At 37.3% G+C, this 22,009-nt stretch overlaps 1 protein-coding gene and 1 pseudogene across 1 annotated transcript in view; one reads left to right on the forward strand and one right to left on the reverse strand.

The window, feature by feature from the left end:
* LOC143671578 (circadian clock protein PASD1-like) overlaps positions 1–19,469 on the reverse strand; it is a 67,173-nt gene extending 47,704 nt beyond the window's left edge. The window contains exons 1-3 of the mRNA XM_077146822.1: positions 19,100–19,469; positions 1,436–1,535; positions 864–977 (exon numbers count right to left, since the gene is read on the reverse strand). Coding sequence (XP_077002937.1) covers positions 864–977; positions 1,436–1,535; positions 19,100–19,111 — 226 coding nt within the window. The 5' untranslated portion in view covers positions 19,112–19,469. The remainder of the gene's footprint in view (positions 1–863; positions 978–1,435; positions 1,536–19,099) is intronic.
* Positions 9,134–9,387, forward strand: LOC143671420 (large ribosomal subunit protein eL42-like; annotated as a pseudogene).
* Positions 19,470–22,009: the final 2,540 nt, after the last annotated feature.

Below are 22,009 nucleotides of genomic sequence, written 5' to 3' on the forward strand. Positions count from 1 at the left end.
AAATTACCACAAACTTAGTGGTAACTTCCCCACAGTGGCTTACGTGTTTTCTTCGCTTAGAGCCCCACAATGCTAAAAATCAACACCTGGGTTACTATCAAAAGGCTCTGGTAAAAATCTGCTCCCAGGCTCACTCAGGTTGTTGGCAGAATCCAGTTCCTAGTGGCTGTAGTACTGAGGTCCCTCTCTCACTGCTGGTTTGCCACCTGGAACCACCCTGAGCTCCTGGAGGCCTGTCTGTGGTCCTGTACATGGGCTCTGTATCACTTTTCTGCCCTGCTCTGCCTTCCTCTTCTGTTTCTTAGGACTCATGCAATTACACTGGGATCACCTGAATAATCTGGGCCAATCATCTTATTTTAATGTTAGCTGATTAGTAACTTTAATTGCATCTGCCCAATCCCTTCACAGTAGTACCTAGATGAGCACATGACTGAATAGCCAGGGGATGGGAATACTGGCTGTAGGGCCATCTGTAAAAGTCTGCCTAATTTTCCAATTTGTTCTGATTTGTCTTTATTTAAATATTAAAAGTGCTATTTACTTCTGATTCAAGCCCCAGATGTTTCGATGGCCCCAAATTAGTATCTATGTTGGTTTCTCTGACTGCCGTTGCTGAAACCTCAAAAATTGTAAATTCACATTCCATTTGCACACACTACAGATTTAGGTTTTGAATTTCTGTAAATGACATATATTTTCTCCATTCAAAAGTTGAATTAATGTCTGTAGCCACAAACTGTGGTCATGAGGATATCAGAGAGTTTGAGAGTACCAAGAGAATAAGGAGATTTATGTTAGCAAAGAGAGCCTGCAAAACTCATGACGTTTATCTAGATAAAGTTAAAAACTGAATTTCTTACCTTGAAAAATATCTTTTACATTCAGTATGAATTTTGCATATTTATAAACAGGTCTTTCACCATATTCAATGCTTTGTCTTTTGAAATGACAGCAAAATTCAATATGATTTTCTTCTAAAAAGAAAACAAATGCAAAAGAAGTTTACATCTGTTATTTACAATATTCTGCTGAATTATTTCAGGTGATTAATGTTTTACTTCAATTAGATTTTACAAAAATATTATTTTCTTTCCATGAACAATAGCACTTACAGAACTATATTTGTAGAGTGGGATACCAACTAGAACATTATAATGGGACACCATTTATACATCTTTAATGCAATTATACAAACGCTGAAATAATCAGGATTCATTATAAAGAACAAAATTTAATGGAGGAGAGGTTTTTTGACACTAGAAATACAATCTGTGAAATAAATAATGATGACCTATTTATTAAGAGTATTTATAAAATCAACACTTACATTAGCTTTACTTTTTGTATTGCCTTTATCTTAGTTAACCCACTAAGTGATTGTTACTTTTCTCCTAAAATCTAAGAACTTATCGTTAGGAAGTAAAATCTGTACCTGGGTTTGACAAAGGAAGTCTGAGAGTAATGTTATTATAGACTTCAGTTTTTTCTTCATCAGGCAGAAAGCTTAATAATTTTTTGCCCACGACCTCAGCCTAGAAAGAGAGGAAGAGGGAGGAAGTTTTGTTATCATCGGTAATACTGTTCTGTTAGTTTCTCTATCTTCTTACTTTTAATGAGCTCCTCTGCCCCACCTCAGTCACTTATGGTCCTACCTGCTACCCCTCTTAAAACCACATTCACAGTACCCCACCTTCTGACAACTCTCTCGTGTTTTTCAAGTTTACTTATGCAAGTACCCCATCCTATCTCTCCAACAATTATTCCACCCACCGAGACCTCCAGTCTGTTCCTATTACATTTTCTCTGCCCATTATATCCCTCAAATCTTCACATTCCTCCTTATCCAGCTCAGATTTCCTGGTCCATCATTGTAATAGTTCTCAAGTGCTCTTTGCCACTGCCATATTATCCTAAGAAAATCCCAAAGTTGGTTAATTGCAACTCTTCATCTACCCTACACCTTCACCCAAGCAACTGGATGTGAATAGAGGAAAACTCACAACCATTCTGTGTATCTTTTAAATGGGCACTCAGCTCTGCCCAGAAATCGTACTAGATTCCCTTGGAGAGTTCATTCTCCTACGCTTCAACGTCATTATTCCTTACCTTTTCCTCCTTCCTCACGCCTCCAAACCTCACAGTCCTCCTCATTTTAGGCTGGTTTCATATTTTAGTTCATTTCTTATTTCATTATGATAAAAAGGAAGGAAATGTTAACATCTCCTTGTCACAACATCTACTAACTTATCTGTTCCTATGCCTACAGACCTGCTTCCCTCTTCTACCGGTTTCAATCTGTTGCTGCCCCAGAAAAGCCGAGTTCTATAATCCTCATTCAATACTGCTTGGTGGGATTTTTTTTATTGTTTCCAAGGAGATGTGACCTACCCAATTGTGGGTGGTAACTTTTGATTAGATGGTTTCCATGGAGATGTGTTTCCACCTATTCAAGGTGGGGTTGCTTACTGGAGCTTTTTTTTTTTTTTTTGGAAAAAGCTTTATTGCTGAGAATGCCACATAGCCAAAGATGTTTAGAGATGCAGAAGAAGAACACCCCTGGGGAATCCCTACTATGAAATAAGAAGCCACGAAAGAAAGCTAGCAGACGTCACCATGCGCCTTTCCAGCTGGCAGAGGTATTCTGGACCTGTCAGCCTTTCTTGAATCAAGGTATCTTTTCCGGGATGCCTTAGTTTGGATATTTTCAGTTTTAGAACTGAAAACCTGCAACTTGATAAATTCCCCTTTTTAAAAGATGTTCTGTTTCTGGTATATTGCATTCTGGGAGCTTTAGCAAACTAGAACACCCCTTACCACAGAGAATAAGCTGCTATCTAAGTCTAACTATTCCACTTGTGCATTGGCTCCCATCCTCTCTTAACTACTAAAGGACATTGTTCCAGAAATTCTCCCCCATCCCCCCATCTTTCTACATCATCAAGCTTTCCATCTCTATTTGGTCTTTCACATCAGCATAAAAATGCTGTATTGCAGATAATATAACATCTGACATCTTTAAAACAAACATACCACAAAATTCCCCAAATCTTCCTTGATACTATGTCTTCTTCTCCAGCTATAACTCTACTTCTCTGGTCCAGTTTGGAATAAAAATCCTTGAAATGCACCATGCTTGCTGTTTCCCCTTTCTTGACCTCTCGCTCTCCCTTGAGTCCATACTAATCTATTTTTTGTCCCAACCATTCCACCGAAAAGGCTTCTGTCAAGGTCACCAATGACCTCCACACTGTCAAATTCAGTAGTCAGTTCTCAGTCCTTTTCTAACCTATCTCAACAGCTGATACAATTGATCCCTCCTGCTTCACTGAAATGCTTTCTTTATATTGAACTCCATGAAACCACACACATTTGGATATCCTTCTACCTCAAAGCCTACTTCTTTGCAGCTTTCTTTGCCAGATCCTTCTCTTCTTCTGACATGAATGCCCAGGGCTTACAAAGTCCATGGAACTCGTCTCTTATTACACCATCTCCCTTGGTGGTCTCCATCATTTAGTTTCAATTCATTAAATATCATCTGTATATTAATGACCCCAAAATTCCTGTCTCCAATCTAGACCTCTCCCCTGAACTTTTTTAAAAGTCTCAACTTGGATGTCTAATAGGATTTCTTTTGAAGATATCTGAAACAGAACTCCTGGTCTTTCCACCAATAACACATGTCTCTCCCTTAGTCTCCCCCATTTCAGTAAATGGTACCACCACCTACCCATTTTGCTCATCCAGAAAACACAGGCATCCTTGTCCTTTCTTTTTTCTCTCAAACCCAACATCCAGTCCATGCTGGTTCTACATTCAAGTATATACAGAAACAGTACACTTATCACCACCTTGTTCAAGCCGTTATTATCTGTAGCTTCAATTACTACAACAACATTAACTGGTCTCCTTGTTTCTATTCTCTACCCACCCCTACCCACTCCCCACTGCCAGTCTATTCTCCATACAGCAGCCGAAGTGATCCTCTTAAAACGTAAGTCAGATCATATTCCTCCTCTGCTCAGCATTTTCCACTGGCTCTCCAAGTCATTCAGAATAAAATCCAAAGTCCTTTCAATGCCTTTTTGGCTCAATGTTCTGGTCCCTTGTTACCTATCCAAACTTATCTCCTCCTGCTCTCTCTCTCTCTCTCTTGTTTATTGCACTCTGGGTACACTGGATAGCTTGCTCACAGGCAAATACACCAAGCAAATACTCGACTCAGGGCACCTGAACTGGTTCTTTATTCGATGTGAAACTCCATTTCCCACATATCTGCAACGGCTTTCTCCCTTACTTGCTTCAAGTTTCTACTAAGAAGACACACTATCAGAAAAATCACCAATTCCTGACACTCTCTCCCTGCCTTTTTAATTTTTCAACAGCATTTATAACCACCTAATATTATAGTCTTTATGTATTTGTTTACCTATTTATTATCTGTTGTTCCCATTATAATGTAAATTGCATTAGAATGTAGACCTTGTCTGTTTCATTCACTGCTGCATCTTCAACACCTAGAACAGTTCTTGCACAAAGTGAGCCCTTGGCAAATATTAGTTGAATGAATCAATAGTACTGCACCATGTAGCTGAAATATGGTGACACATGGATAAATTAGGTATCAGACATTAAATAATAAGTTTTTAATGTGGTAGGAACAAAGTAATAAACAAAATATACTTTGCAGCTGAATAATGGTTTTAGGTGATGAATCACAAATGCAAATGTTTTTAAGTGATTAGTATTAATAATCTAAAGCCAATATTCAGAAATAGATTTTTATGGCCCATTTGTAGAAACCAGCCTATAAGTTGGCCAATGCTCAAATTAGCGGATGGATCTTGTCTTGGTCAAGAAAAAGCTTGCCTCAATTCAGGGTAGAAATATTACTTTAATTTAGTGAACAAATATCATGGAATTAACAGGCTATAAATATATACATATATATATTAAATATAAATATACATATATATTTAAATAATTTTTTTGAGAAATAGCTACATGCATACAGTTCAAATATATTATACAATCAATGGCTCACAGTATCATCACATAGTTATGTATTCTTCACCATGATCATTTTTCGAACATTTGCATCATTCCAGAAAAAGAAATAAAGAGAAGAAAAAAAAGAACTCACACATCCCAAATATACCCCTTACCCCTCCTTCTCAATGACCTGCAGTATTTCCATCTACCCAGTTTTTACCCTTTATCTTCCCCTATTATTTGTTTATTTATTGTCCTTATTTTCTTTTTACTCATCTGTCCTGGATAAAAGGAGTATCAGACACAAGGTTTTCACAATCACACAGTCACATTGTAAAAGCTATATAGATATACAGTCTTCTTTAAGAATTAAGGCTACTGGAACATAATTTAACAGTTTCAGGTACTTCCCTCTAGCCACTCCAGTACATCATAAACTAAAAAGGGACATCTATGTACTGCATAACTATAACCTCTAGGATAACATCTTGACTCTGTTTGAAATCTGTCAGCCATTAAAAATTTATTTTGCCTCATTTCTCTCTTCCCCCTTTTGGTCAAGGAGACTTTCTCATTCCCATAATGCCAGGTCCCAGCTCATTCCTGAAAGTCAGGTCCCATATTGCCAGGGAGATTTACACCCCTGGGAGTCATGACCCACGTGGGCAGGGGGGGAAGGCAGTGAGTTCACTCATCAAGTTGGATTAGAGAGAAAGGTCACATCTGAGCAACAAAAGAGGTCTTCTGGGGGTGACTCTTAGGCGTAACTATAAGTAGGCTTAGCTTCTCCTATGCAGGAATAAGTTTCATAGGGGTGAGCCCCAAGATTGAGGGCTCAGCCTATTGAATTGGTTGTCCCTGCTGCTTGCAAGAATATCAGAAATTCCCCAGATGGAGAAGTTGCCTACTGCTTACAGGAATATCAGGAATTCTCCAAATGGGGCAGTTGAACATTTCCTCATTTCTCCCCAGTCCCCCAAGGGTACTCTGTAAATACTTTTTTATTCTTGGCCCAAATTACTCTGGAATACATTGGGGCATTACACTAATCTGTACAAAACAACAAGATCTCACACCCTATTCAAGATTCAATGTACTAAATTAAGTTAGATAATGTGCTACCCAAAATATAAATTTTGCACCAAATAAAAATCTCTCTCCCTTTACTCTCACACAGAGGTTGAAGTTTGAAAATATGGGCCATATCATCCTTTGCCCAGTATTCTGGTTTACCTTAGTCCTGTCCAGATAAGCTTCATTCATATCTCTAAATAAAGTCTGATCATTTTTTTTAACTTTTTTTTTCAGCTTTGTTTCAGTGCTCTAACTCTTGAGTCTCAGGTGTCACATAAATACCCAGAAGTTTCAGAAAACAATCAGGTTATATATAAATAGCTCAGTATCATAGAATTTAGATATATCAGTTAAAATTCCTAAATATATGAACAGGCAATATATTTTGGCAGTGAAAATCACACACTGAAAAACTGACTTTCCAAAAGAAACGTAGATTTTATTCACTGAATTTAACTTTTTCCAAAAAAAAAGTTGCATACCGGTCTACTTATAAAATAAATTTTAGTTACCAAACTCAGTTATCTCTGATCAGGGAAGACCAGTCATTCATTCATTCATCGAACACAAAATGAACTTCATGTCAGATATTGTGCTTGATGCTTTCACAGATGCTAGCTCACCTAATACCCTGTGAGAGGAAGAATTTTATTCATGAGTAAATTTATGCTTGTCCAGTTGTTGCAAGGACACAAGATCAGAAGTGAGATTCACACCTAACTCCATCTGATTCCATGTCCATTCTTCCTTCCACTACATCACAACTGTCTTCTGTTCAATTTTCTAATTGGCCAGTTTCTACATTTTGGACATTCTACATGAAGTAATTCATTTAATAGAATTTTCTGATTACTTGTGAGAGTTACAAAAGATGAAGCTGACATGAATTCTAATTTCAATGAGCATACAGTCCAATAGGGCACATAAGATATGCACAAGCCACTACAATGCAAAGTATAAAATAGTACAATCATAAGAGGTATAAACAAAGTGTTATGGCTCACCGGTTATTTCATTATTTAAAAATAAAAATTATTTAAAAAATGAAGGATGGCAGTGTCACATAAAAGAATTCAAAGTGAGCTAGCTGTCTTTTTAAAGTCTACTTTCTTCTGGGGTGGGAGCAGTAGCAATAGTTTCTTATTAATTAACTACGTCATCCAGGGATGGGGACAGTGACAACAGATGTCTTATAATTAACCACCAGCTGAAACAGTGACCATAACAATTATTCCAGTGACCCTGTTCCTTGGTTAGAGAAAGGCCAGAGACCTGAAAGCATTATCAACACCATATTATTTTTGTAAATCTTTGGCACTTGCTCTTCTTGTTACAGAAGGCAGAAAAAAGCAAGGTACTTAGAGTTTAAGAAAACAAGGATAAATGTCGGTAAAAAATTAAAGAGGTTTTTCAAAAACCACGTTTGCAAATATGCATTAGTGGTCACACAAACATTAGTACGGTGAATTTCAGTCATGCCAAACACGAATAAACAGAGTGATTTTGCCCCGGACTACGACATTTACTGAGAAGCTAAGCAAGAACCATCTTTTTATTTTGTTCTTCTGCCAAAGCTATTTGCATTAAGTATCCATTAGAAAACTGTTCGACTGGATAGGGTACCAGGAAGGGTAAGAGCCGTCACAAAAGAGTCAGGCTTGATCGTGACTTGAACAAGATTCATCACTAATAACTCTCTACTAAGCTGTAAACTCTCCAGGGAGAACCCAGTAAACCTCGTCACAATGATCACAAACTACCCCTAGGCTTATGTTCAAAACCTGTTAAGTTCTCTTCTCTTAGAAACTCAATGCGAGAAACTCTTTCCATGATTATTTGTATATTTTTAAAGTTTCAGTTTGGTTAAGAAGCGTAAAAGAAAGTAACTATATGCTAACATCTCATATTTTAATTTCGGGGAGAGTGATGGACTAGGATGATTGTGAGGGTAGACTGCTGGAAAAAGGAGGTTGTGACTACAAATAACAATTCTTCTGAGTGAAAAACTGTTTTCAGAGATAAATTTAGCACCACTTCTTTTTCCACCTTAATCAAGTCACCACTATCTACTGCCTAGACAACTGCAATAGTAGGGAACCACGTATTCTAAGTCAACAGTGTGGTGAGGATGGAGAAAGCTTACCTGAGAAGGGCACAGCTCTTGAGAATGAGTGTCTGTTTGTGGACCCTAGAAATCCTGACTACACAGCTCAGGTATACTTGAAACATCACTAAGTTATGCAATCATTTCCATATTTTTGCCTAAGTGAGAATGTAGTTTGTTCTTCGATATAAAGAAACAAAAGACAAATCAGATCTGGAAATGGATGTCATGACCCAGCATAAACAAATCATGAGATTTACTGGGTCATCAGTATGTGATGAAGTTTAAAGAAACGTACAAAACCAAACACACATTCTAGAATACATACATGAAGCCCAGTGTAGGCTGCCTCCCCTCAGGGCAGTAGGGATTTTGGAGTCTGTCCACTGATAAATGAGGAGTCTGCCATTTCAAAAATCACGCTTTTTTGGGGAGACTGCTTTCAGAGGCAGCTTCCAAATCATACACCAGAAAATACATGTTTCATTACCTCATAGCAGAGTTTGTTTTTATAGATTTAAAACTGAAACCAATGAGGATAACAATAAAAACAGGAGCATGCTGCTGACCTCACAGAGAATGGTTCCTTTGATGAATTATATGCTTCTGAAATCATATAATGAACTTTTAACAAAGAACCAAAATCATCCAGTTTCCCAAAAGCCGAAAGAACTTCCTGGCAAATGGCCAAGGAGAGAAGAGATGTTTTCAGCCACGTAAATGATCACTCCATCTGAGCTCAGTATAATCATAAAGCCATCTAATGACTAATGAAGAGAGAACAACAATGTAATTAAATAGTGGAACAATAATTAAATGATAGTTTTATTTCTAAATGCATATATAATTATAATAGCACATTGAAAATATACTGTGATTCTTAAATACTAATAAAGCAGGCACAGACCTAATTAGAAGTCTATTATTCTGGTTCTTTGTACTGATTGCACTCCCAAGATAATGGTGAATGTTCCTAACATCCGCTGGACTTTCTGTAAGAAGGGCAGCAAGCACCAACCCCACAAAGTGACACAATAAAAGGGAAAGCAGAATTAGGACAGGAAGCAGGCTAACACTGCCGAAAGAATGATGAAGAGTGTGCTGAGGCTTGAATGCATTGAGCCCAACTGCAGATTTAAAAGAATGTCGGCCATTGCAGACATTTTAAATTGAGAGGAGACAAAAAGAGAAAGAGTTAAGTAATCCGGTTTTAAACTTTGTCTTTTGTTGTATATGACAAAATTTGGTTGCAATTGGTCTTTGGGAAGGGAAATAAATTAGGTGTCATTTAGTAAACTCTTCTGTAGGGAACTTTACGATTGCTGGGTCTTCTGGGTACTCGACTCATTTTGGATTGAATTTGACACACCGAGGTAAGACTGAATGTTGAGATTTTCTAATGTGGCACTTTACTCACTTGGGGGCTATATGAGGTTCCAGTTGTCGTTAAGTAGCCAATGTTATAGATTATCATGAAAGACAGAGACTTGAAATGTGGAATAAGGAGATGATGAACACCTAAGATCCATACTGAATATGACGTAGAAGCATCTACCAAGAGTGAAATAATCTCCTGTTTTACATACTTTTGCTACCACGATCAAATATTCTCTTCAATAAGGAATTTGGGCCTAGTTCTCTAGGTGCAGAGTATACCATAATACCCTTGTCTTCAGACTTACAATCTTGTACACTCCTTCACACTTTAAAGCAGACATCAAATTTTCCCCATCATGTTTAAATAATTTTGAAGGGTATAATTTCTGGTGCATTATAAAAATCTCCATTGATTCTAAAGGGAAATTTTACATCCACTTTTTAAAAACTACCTTGCTGTAAATTTTATATCATTCCTTCTTTACATACTATATAGCATACTTTGTATTTCATTCAGTCTTAGTAATGCTCACCTACAACAAAGTATGCGTGGTAAAAAAATGTGCTGTACATTCTATTAGCACTGGGAGCACATCCCAATGAGATGAAGCAGTTCATTTTCATATTATATATCTGTGATTGGATGTCATTGTTAATCTACATCTGGCTAGGCTTATCAATTCTATTCCAATTTTGTTTTTGTAGATGTGTTAAGAAACCTTAAATAACTAGATAGAAATGAAAGCTGTGTTATGGCAGTGTCAATCTTTATCATCAAAGCTATATTGTATGTACCGACAATATGATTAGGTCCTTTAGTTTTATTGGAAACAAATAATTGCCTTTTTTATTGTGAAAAAAAATTCTATTATTCTGCATCCTACAGAGAATCTACTTAACTTTAAGCATGAAATATTTATCAAATTATCTGTCACCTAGACAAACAAATTCCATGTACACACAATTAAGAAAATAATTCTGCAACACAAACTAGAAAGATTTATTCCCATGTGCAAGTTATTTCACTTTAAGCATATTTAATTTCAAAAATGCCAAGAATATTTTAGGGGGAATTTTCATTTGTGATCAGTTTATTCACCTACATATAAATATGGTATTGCCATCATTTTCCCCATGTATATAATGGATTACATAGGCAGAGAAATGCCCCCTGATAGAGAGTACCCACCAAGATGGATAAAATATATAAACATTTTTGAAACATGACTAAACATGGTAAAGTTAAGGAAACTATCTGATGTCTGAAATGACTGGAACATGGGAATTAAGAGGTAAGGGAATACTGGACACTACTTTCACCTTGGGATTGTCTGCCCCACACCAGTGGCTTGGAGTTTGGAGATAAAAAGCAAAATCTGAGGCCTGCATAGGTCAGGAGGAGAAATGAGAGTCCCCTCAATAAAACCAGGTCTCCCGAAAGGTGATGCCATCAACAAGAGAAATATAAAGATCCCATTCAACAAAGGAAGGCAGGGAAGGTGCATGCCTGTCTCTGTTTCAGCTCTGGCTATTGTAGGAAAAAAGAAATACCTAACACACTGTGATTTGTTATTTGGGACTGTAATTCACAAACTAACTGTGTAGTTCTGGATACCTCAAACCTGATAATTAGTTTAAAATAAATCTGACCCCAGATCTGTATAGTAAAAGGAAATCCATACATCTCCAGAGAATTATTTTAAATGCAAGGCTCAAATAATTCATGCAGATAAAGTTCCAAGTAACATGAGTTTACAATAAAAATAAATAAGTAAGAACAGAAGAAATGAGCCATCATGAATGAGAAGCAGCAGAAATAATGAAATGCAGAATCAGATTTTAAAAAACAGCAGATATTGGGGTTAACAAATAGAGAACATAAAATATGCTTAAATAAAATGTGAAAACACGATGAAGGACAAGAGACCATCAAAACGGGCCATGCACACGTGAAAAAAAAAAGTCTAGAAATGAAAAGTATTACCATCAAAAAGAAAAAAGGCAATGCATAAGAGTTAACATATTAGAACATAACTGAAAAAGAAAACTTTTGAAGTAGAGATGAGAAATTACTCTGACCACAGCACAAAGAGATGTAGGAATGGAAAAGAAGAGAAATTAAGAGCTATGCAGAATAGAGTGAGAAAGACCAGCATATTTCTAATCAGAGTTCCAGAAAACAGATAACAAAACAAAAGAGCCAACACTCAACGAGGTATGGGTTGGAAATATCCCAGAAGTAACAGAATAACATCAATCTTGAAAGTCAGGAAGCCTAAATAATTTCAAGCATGGCTCTAAGCCTGGATAAATAGTCGTGAAATCCTCACCTAGACACATGGTAGTAAAACTGAAGAACAAGGGGGAGTACAGGTGGTTCAGTGGTAGAATGCTTGCTTTCCATGGAGGAGACCCAGGTTTGATTCCTGGCCCATGCACCCACAAAACAAAACAAACCAAAGAGCAACAAACAAAGATGGTAGAGCCTAGGAGCGGCCAGAAGGAAAAGACACATAAACTACTAAGTGAAAAAAACTGTGGACCTAAAATTGTATATCCAATAAATCTATCTTTCAAGAATCAGTGTGAAATAAATACATTTTCAGACAAAAACTCAATTTGTCACCAACTGAAAAACATCCAAAGGATACACTTCACAAAGAGAGAAAATGATTACAGAGGGAAGTTCTGACATATTACAAGGAATGATAAGCAAAACCAACAGTAAACTTGTAGGCAAATCTAAACAGACATTAACTGCACAAATCAGTAGCAACAACATCTAAGCACGTTTAAAAAAGATGGAACTCAAAACTTAAACAACAATAATACATAAGTGAAGGGGAGGAACTGTGGTTAAAGCATCTATGTATTATTCGGTTAAAAGGTAAAGATTATGAATAAATTTAAACTTAAGTCAAATGAGCATTTTTAATATTTCTATAAGCTAAAAGAATAAAGGTCTAAAACAGAGTAAAGAAGTACTAAAGGAGGGGAGAAGGACCTTTGTTGAATCCAAAACAATGCCAGAAAGGGGAAAAACATAGAAAAAGTGACAAAAATCTAAACAGCAAGATTTAATCTAAACCACCTACTACAAGGTGGTAGTAATGCATGCATCCATATCCTTAATCAGTGAAAACTGACCAAACTCTCCATTTAAAGGACATAGATTATCAAATTAGTTTTCTTTTAAAATCCAACTATATGCTGGTTCCAAGAGACAAACTTCTTGTAGGAACACAGAATAGTTGAAAGTCAAAGAATGGAAAAAGATGTATCAGGAAAATACTAAGAAAAAGAAAGGCAATGTGGTTATAATAGCAGATGAAATAAATTTTAGGTCAAAGCATTTATATTTAAATTTATATTTATATTGAAGAGGATTACTTTATATAGATAAAAACATCGATTCATCAGGAAGATATAATAATTCTAAACTTCCATGCACCTAATGGCATTCAAAATGCATAGGCAATGTTCATGACGCTCTGCAGAAACAGAAACCATCACACACTGTTAGTGGAAAATGTAAAATGGTGCAGTTGCTGTGGAGAATTGTTTGTTGTTAACTTCCCTCAGAAAGCTAAACATAGAATTACCATATGATACGGCAATTTCATTCCTAGGTATATATCCCAAAGAACTGAAAGCAGGGACTCAAACAGATACTTGTACACCTGTGTTCACAGCCCCACTGCTCACAATAGCCAAAAGGGTGAAGCAAGCCAAGGGTCCATCAACAGACAAATGGATAAACAAAATGTGGTACACACATATAATGAAATATTATCCAGCTGTAAGGAGAAATGAAGTGCTGGTACATACTACAATATGGCGGAACCCTGAAGACATCTTGTGGAGTGAAATAAGCCAGACACACAAAAGGAAAATATTGTATGATTTTTCTTATATGAAATATTTAGAAAAAGGAAATTCATAGAGATAGAAGGCAAGAACAGTGATTTTCCAGGGGTGGGTGGGGTGGGGTGGTGAGAACAGCTAGTTTTTGTTAAATGAGTGTGAGTTTTGGTTTGGGATTATGAAAAGAGTATGGAAATAGGGAGTGGTGAAAGTTACATGGCACTGTCAATGTATTAATGTGAAAAAGATGTCCTTTTTAATGGTTAAAATTATTTCTGCATTGGGCGTGCAATGGTGGCGCAGTGGCAGTGTTCTTGCCTGCTATGCTAGAGACCCAGGTTCGATTCCCGGTGCTGCCCCATGCTAAAAATAAGTTATTTCTATGTTATGTATATTTTACCACAATTAAAAATAAATTAATTAATAAAAATACTTTTAAAAATATAGACAAAATTGTCAGATCAAGAGGAGAAAGGGACAAATCCACATTCATAGTGAGAGTTTAATTTACTTTTTTCTGAAACTGATAGATGAAGCATACAAAAGTCAGTTAAGAACAGGAGAGTTTAAATAACATAATTAATGAGCTTGATCTAAGTGACATATATAGAGCACTGCAATCCACAACTGAAGGGCACAAATTCTTTTCCATCTCATACAAAGCATTTATAAAATTGACCATATTCCAGGAAACAAAGGAGATTTGTAATGCATTCTAAACACTAAAATGCAATTAAGTAGACACCAATAAAAAAATGTTATTTCAAAACCAGGTAAAAAAAAAAAAAAAAGAAATCATAATGAAAATTAGAAAATATTCCGAACACAATAATCTTTTAAAATCACTTTATCAAACCTGCAGAATGGAGCCTGTGCTGGTATGAATGTGTTATGTACCCCAGATAAGACCATGCTCTTTTAATCCGTTCTCGTGGGGCAGATCTATTGCAGGTGGGATCTTTTGGTTAAGCTATTTCAATTGAGATGTGACCCAACCCATTCAAGGTGAGTCATAATTCTTTACTGGAGTCCTTTGTGAAGAGGATAAAAGACAGTGAAAGCTCAGAGAGCTTAGAAAGCACTATTCAGGGAGAAACAGGCAAAGACCCATAGGATCTCTGAAAGAAAGCCAGTGAAACCAAAACCTAAGAGAAAAGGGCCAGTAGACATTGCCATGTGCCTTCCTATGTGACAGAGGAACCCTGGATGCCAGCAGCCTTTCCTCAGAGAAGGTATCTTCCTCTTGTTGCCTTATTTGGATATTTTCATGGCCTTAGAAATGTAAATTTGTAAAGTAACAAATCCCCATTGAAAAAGCCCACCCATTTCTGATACACTGAATTCCAGCAGCTTTAGAAAACCAAAACAGCTAAAGCAACACTTAGAAATCTCTAGTCTTAAATGAACATTAGAAAAAAATGGTTACAAATCAATAAGCTAAATATCTAACCTAAAATATTGCATAAGGAACAAAATAATAAACCCAAAAGAGTAGAAGAAAGTAAATAATAAAGATAAGAGCATAAATTAATATGATAAAAAATCAAGACACAATAGACAGAATCAATGAAACCGAAAGCTGACTCTTTGAAAAGAACTATAATGTGTTCTTAGTTTGAAGCTGTTATGTACTCCAGAAAAGATCATGTTCTTTTAATCCATTCCTGTGGCTATAGACCTATTGTGGGTGGGATTTTTTATTAGATTATTTCAACTGAAATTCCCTTATCGGAGTCCTTCATAAGAGGAAAAAATTAGGAAAAGTCCAGAGAAAGTTAGATAAAAAGCCCCCAGAGGAGCTGAGAGAGGACACACAGGAAACAAAGGAAGCCACTGAAGCCGGAGGCTGAAAACAACAGATCAGCAGACATTGCCATGTGCCTGATCATGTGACAGAGGAGTCCGAGATTGTCAGCAACCTTTCTTCAGAGAAGTTATCATCCTACTGATGCCTTAATTTGGACACTTTCATGGCCTTAGAATTGTAAACTTGTAAGCTAATAAATCCCCACTGTTAAAAACCAGTCCATTTCTAGTATATTGCATTTGGCGGCTTTACCAAAACAAAATACATAAATTGACAAATTTTGCGTAAGGTAAATCAAGGGGGAAAAGCACAAGCGATTCAAGGAATGAAAAGGGGAGACCACTATAGAAACAGACATATCAAAGATAACAAAAGAATATTATGAACATTGCTAGGGCAATAAATTTGAAAACTTAAAGTGAATGGAAAAAATCTTAGAAAAATATAAATTACGAAAAATGACTCAGGAAGAAAGAGAAAATATGGATAAGCCTATGATTATTATAGTACTGACACATTAGCTTAAAATATTATCTGCTTTTTATCTTTGTAATGCCCCTTCCTTATACCATATACACACCATATACAAAAATCAAACCAAAATGTATTCAGAGCTTTAATGTTAAAGTGAAATGTTAAACCCATTAGAAGAAAACACAAGGAATATATTTTTTATTTGCGGTAGGTAAGACTTTCTTAAACATGAAAGTGCATGCTTAAAAGGAAAAGACTAATGCATTTGATTACTCTAAAATTAAGTATTTGTGCATCAAAGGGCATCTCAAATAGAATGAAAAGGCTAACCATAAAGTAGAAGACATTTGCAACACATAACTAGCAAATTATTAGTTTCCAGAATCTACTTTTAAAATCTCCAAGAAAGAAATAATTTTTAAAAGAGCAATAATTCAGTAAAAAACTGGGCAAAGCGTAAAACCAAGTGCTTCACAGGAGAGGAAACAGGAACAGCCCAAAAACATTTGAAATGTTGCTCATTGTCATTTATAATGAGAAAAATGCTAATGAAACCACAAGTTAGTACTATTCCACTCCCATCAGATTGACAAAAATATTAAAATCAGATACTAACTATTAGCAAAGATACAGAACAAGAAGAGCATTCATTCACCCACTACTATTGGGAGTGTAAACAGGTACAATCACTTGGAAAAAAATTGGCCATTGTCGTATAAAGTTGAAAATGTGTATATCACCTTAGCACCCAGCAATTCTATCCCTAGGTATACACCTAGAGACTGATGCACACATGGAACAGGAGATATAAACAGAAATGTTCAAAACAGCACTGCTTACCATACCAAAAAGCCAAAAACAACCTATAACGGACTCAGTCTATGCCCCTCAAGAGGTTTATATCCTACCTCCAATCAAATCATGGATGTTTGCTCTGTTACTGCAGCCCCTGCCTCGTTTCCTAACACCACCAGCTGCAGGGACCTTAGAATCTGCCCAAAGTAACTGGATCCATGAATGCTATGGCTTCACCCTCCTCTGGGCAGAGCCAGGTAACACAACACAAAGGACAGGGACTATCCTAACACCCTATGTATGTGCTTTGATTAAATGAAAGGAGACAGGAAGGAGCTAGCAGGTATAATCTTCTCCCTTCCTCCCCAAACTGACTGTGCCAAGGTGTGGTGGCTTCACTTGGTCTAACTGGAAAAAGTCCCAAGTGACTGAGCAACCAGCTTCACAGAAGAAGGCATGCAATGTAATTCCAAAATAGGGTCAAAACAGGCAAAATAAAATAATACATCATTTTGAGATACATAAACATGCCATAAAACTATGAAGAAAAACAAAGGAATTATTGACAGAAAATTCAGGAAATGGTAAGGAGGGAGATTGTGATCAAGGGGCTTCAAAGACTCTGGGAATGTTCCGTTTCTTAAGCTCAGTACTAACTGTATTATCATCCTTCTAACAATATTTATATATTATATATACTCTTGTATGTAAAATATATTTTAAGATAAAAACGTGTTAAAAAGTGGCAATTTACTCTTTCCTATTTGCCATAAAAAGCTGAAGTCCAAAACTGCCATGAGCCTGAAGTGACCTTCCACATCCATGGGTTCAGCAAAGAACCTAGGTAGACCTGCTTTGCTGCTCCGCTCCTTTTCAATGTGCCAGCTTGCTTTAGCATTTTGATTACCAGGTTTTGTACTTAAATTACTTGCCTCTGAGTAACGCTGGAATATAATGGGGTGTGTTGTGTGGGTGGGGTAGCAATGGTGTTTCAGCCCTGCTACTCAGCAGTTCTTGAACTTGGGTAAGGCACAAACTCTCCTCGAAGCCTTGGTCTCATCTTCCCAAAAACAAGAGGGCTCAACATTATTATTAACTACATCACAGGGGATGAAATGAGCTATTCTACATGAAAGCACTGTGTAGGTTGTTATGCAGATGTCAGTAGGCTTTGGCATCTTCTACCTCTGACCAGTAATGTGGAAAAAAGGAAAGACATATCCAAAGCAAAGGTCACTTCTCTGGAATGCAAGCCTAAGGAACAAAAGCACCTCGCACTCTCCCTCTCCCTGAACTGATTTCTTTCATGCTTCAAGAGTAGCTCTCAAGTTCCACTGAAACCGGCAAATGAAAAGAAAAAGCCATTTACTGCTCCTTTCCTCAGATTCCCAAATGTATCTATAGTTTTGGCTGAAGTCAACTCTGACTAGCTAGTCTGAGTTAGTTTGATTGATGCATGAAAAAACTTCACAAAGAAAGAACAGGCTTTTCTACGGAAGTTATCAAAGCCTAGTGGAGGACAAAAAAGTGTAGTGGAAGGAATTATACAAGCAATCTACACCTTTTCTAGCTTCCAAAATATTTCTAAACAGCCTCTGGTTCCATGAAATTAGTAACAGTATTTCACATAACACATTTTTAAAGCCTCTATATAGCAAATATTTGAGTATATTATGCCTAAAACAAAAGCTTTTTAATAAAAGTGAGGGAGCACGCCTGCTCCTTGAAAGGAATAAAGATAATGGAGAGAATATTATAAAATTACTACACTCATCCACCTTCAGTGAAATTCTGTCTCAAGCATGTTGAAATGGGTTTGCAAAGATTCACCTGCAAAATTCTTTTCAGGGACCCCCATTATGATCGATAATGGATCTTCTAACTGGTCAATCAGAACCAAGGAGAAAGGGGCTGAGTTCACAAGTGCCAAGCATCTAATATATGCCAAGCACTGCACTAGAATTTTTACACATTTACCCTATTTTATTCTCACAGCTCGATGAAATAGAGGTAATTTTTGCCCATTTTACAGACAAAGAAACCAAGGCTCGTAGCCTTAAGTAACTCAAGGACACAGAGCAAGTATGTGACAAAGGCAAAATTCATATTCCTATCTCTCTGATTCAAAGGACCACGGTCCTTCAGGCTTCACTTTGTGGCCCTTGAACTTAGTGGAAGTAGCCATTTCCCTTGGAGATAGGAACCATAAGCACCACATGTCCTTGAGGAAAAAAAGGGCTTGAAGCCTTATTCAACAGAGCATAATAACCTTTGTTAAATGATTTTACCAGATAACTACTTAACTTGCTGCTAACCTATGCAAAGACTTGTTTGTATTTGCTGTCACTCAGGATCAGTGTTTCTTAAAACTCATCAGGCTATGAATCATCTGAGGACCCTGTTAGAGTAGTAGCTTCTGGCCCTACCAGGCTTGAGATTCTGATTCAGAGTGTCTAAGGTAAGATTCAAGAATCTGTATTTTTACCGAGCTGTCCATGTGATTCTTATGCAAATACTGTCTCCAAGCCATAATTTGAGAAACACAAATTCCTATCTTCTACTGCATGTAGTTTACATATGAAATCATCCGGCAACAAAACCCCTCTCACCTGTAGAGTCATGTGGATGAATTCTTCATAGCTGTGGAATGATGGATTCCAATTTTTTTTCTCTACAGAGGCTTCCGAGTTTACTTCATCTTCTTAAAAGCAAGAAGGAAGGATAGAAAAGTGTCACATTAAAATGATTAGTTTAAGGCATTAGATTTCTCAGAATTATAATTACTTTTATAGAAAAGACTTTCATGAGAAAATGCTGAAAGCTAATGTTGGCTCTGATACTTATCAATTGTCATAAACATAAAAGTGCTTGAAATTGAAAAAGATTTTGAAAGACCTCCGCATCAATTTCTTCTGTACACACTACAATATCTCCAGCAACTTTCCGATTTTCAATGTCCAGTCATTTCCTTCTCTTGACTTGTTTACATCTTCTAAATCCTACCAAAGTCCAGTATCCATAATACGCCAGAGAAGGCACAGCCTGTGTCAAGGGCTCTGGGCAGTCCCCAAACCCACAAATCTCCCCAACCCCTGGCTAAAATAGGGATTCCCACTATTTTGTTTCATCTAATTACAATCTGAACAAAGGCCCTTAACTAAAATATCCTTACGCCCTATCCCACAGCTCTTTAAAGTTGTTGGCACTGTTCTATCTCTTATTCATTCTACCCCATTCATCAAGGTTTTCTGGTTTTCCCAAAGGGTAGCATTTCTGCTCTTGTGCTCATTTAGAGTCTTTGCTATCAACATCAGTACTCTCTATGTCCCCCAAACCCACTTATTCCAAGCACTTCACTACCACAGTCCTCCAATGTCCAGTGATTTCAATGCTTCATGTCAATAAAAGTTAGTTCCTTCCCCTTACAGAAAAATTACAGAGCCATGGTATATGACTTTGATCCCTATTAAAAATGTCCAAAAAACCTTGACAAAGATCATGTTAATAGCAGAAATTGCTTCCTTATAAGAAGATTTGGAGAAGAGTTTATTGTGCATGAGCAGAAGAGCTCTAAAGCTCTCCCTTAAGGAGCTAATGAGAAGAGGGTATGTAACTGGATGGGAAGTAGGGATAATATGAAAACTAAACCATGCCAAATGCACAGCTGCTTCCAGAGCAGTGTCCTTGAGCAACTATCCCTCGATTCTCGGCCCAGCTACTCAAACTCAGGAAACAACCCATGATACTCTTCCACAGCCAATTTCTGAAGTCATTTCCCCACTGACTTACATCTCTTATACACCTTCCAGAGAGATACCAAAGAAAAGACAGCAAGTCCATATATTACCAGGAAATGAGAACCAATGTATTTTATCAATAAACCTGAGAGCACTTTTCTATATTACTATTACCTGTGAATTTGTTTTGTTGTCTCTGAGCTCCTCTCTAGGGTGGGCACTGTATCCAATTCCTCACTGTATCCCCAGGGTCTAGTGGTCAGTAGGAACTCAGTAACTTTTGCTAAACCAAATCTCATTTATTCACTATTTTCACAAACATTTACTGAGCTCCTACTAAGTGTCAGAATCATTTTAGAGGCTCAGGATACAGTACGAAAAAGACAAATCCATTTACTCTCTTTTTGTATCTTAAAGACTGCTTGACAGGTGAGTCAGATAATCAAAACACAGACAACAGAGCAGGATAATGTCAGATACCTGTGAGTACAATAATTTAAACTGAGTGATCAAGGAAAGCCTTACTGATAACTTAGCATCTGAGCTAAGAATTCACTGACAAGGAGGCAGTCATATGAAGACCTGGGAGCAAAGCATCTCAGGTAGAGGAAATGGTAGGTGCAAAGTGAGGCAGGAAAGGATTTGGTCTGTTTAAATAACAGAAAGGAGGCCAGAGTGGTTCAAGTGGGGTAACCAAGGGGTAAAGTAGTAGGAAATGAAGTCTGAAAGATAGGCCGAGTCAGATAACATAGGGTATGTGGTAAGAAGTTGGCACTTTCTTCTGAGTGGAATGTTAAGTCACTGGGTACTTTTTTTTTTACATGGACAGGCACCGGGAATCGAACCCAGGTCCTCTGGCATGGCAGGTGAGCATTCTTGCCTGCTGAGCCACCGTGGCCTGCCCCACTGGGTACTTTTAAGAAGGGGAATGGCAGGATATATGTATTTTTAAAAGATCACAATGGGGTACATGGGCAGTTCAGTGGTAGAACGCTCATCTTTCATGCAAGAGACATGGGTTCAATTTCAGGATCATGCACCCCCTCCCCACCAAAAAGAAAACTTTAAAAAAAGATCATGGCAATTTGTGAAAAACGGATCAAAATGGGGAACAAGGGTATAAGCAAAGGGTCTAGTTACAAAGCTTCTTCAGAAGTAAGAGATGATAGTGGCTTGGATTAAAGTTGAAGGCTATGGAATAGGTGAAAAGTGGATGGCTTTGGGATATTTTGGAGGTAGAGCCCAAAGGATTTGCCGATGGATGGGATGAAGGGGATGAGAAAAAAGAGGACAGAATAATAACTTCCAGGTGTCTAGCTCAAGCATTTGGCAAAGTGAGTGATGATACCAGTTACCAGTTACTGATACAGGAAGACCAGGAGTGAGGGATGTCAGAGGCAATGAAGTGAAGGGGGATCAAGAGTTTTCTTATGGCCATGCTCATTTTAAGGGGCTTTTTAGACATTCAAGGGAAGAAATAGAGTAGGAAACCCTCTTATTTTAATAATGAGTATGATCCTCAAATATGGAGCTCAGATGGGAAGTTAGGGCTGGGAAAATATTCTGAAAAGTGGAGATCATTGACATGAAGGTGGCATTTCAAGTCAAAGGACTGGACAAGAATACCAGGAGAATAAGTACAGATATAGAAAAGAAGAGATCCAAGACTGAGCTGGGGCATGTCGGGCACGGGGTCGTTAAGGAATCCATGCAGTGAGTCAAAGCAACATGGATTTACTGAGCAGAGCGACAGAGTGAGAGGCAATGCAAAGGATGGAGAAG

The sequence above is a fragment of the Tamandua tetradactyla genome, chromosome X (assembly GCF_023851605.1).
Source record: "Tamandua tetradactyla isolate mTamTet1 chromosome X, mTamTet1.pri, whole genome shotgun sequence".
Lineage (NCBI taxonomy): Eukaryota > Metazoa > Chordata > Mammalia > Pilosa > Myrmecophagidae > Tamandua > Tamandua tetradactyla.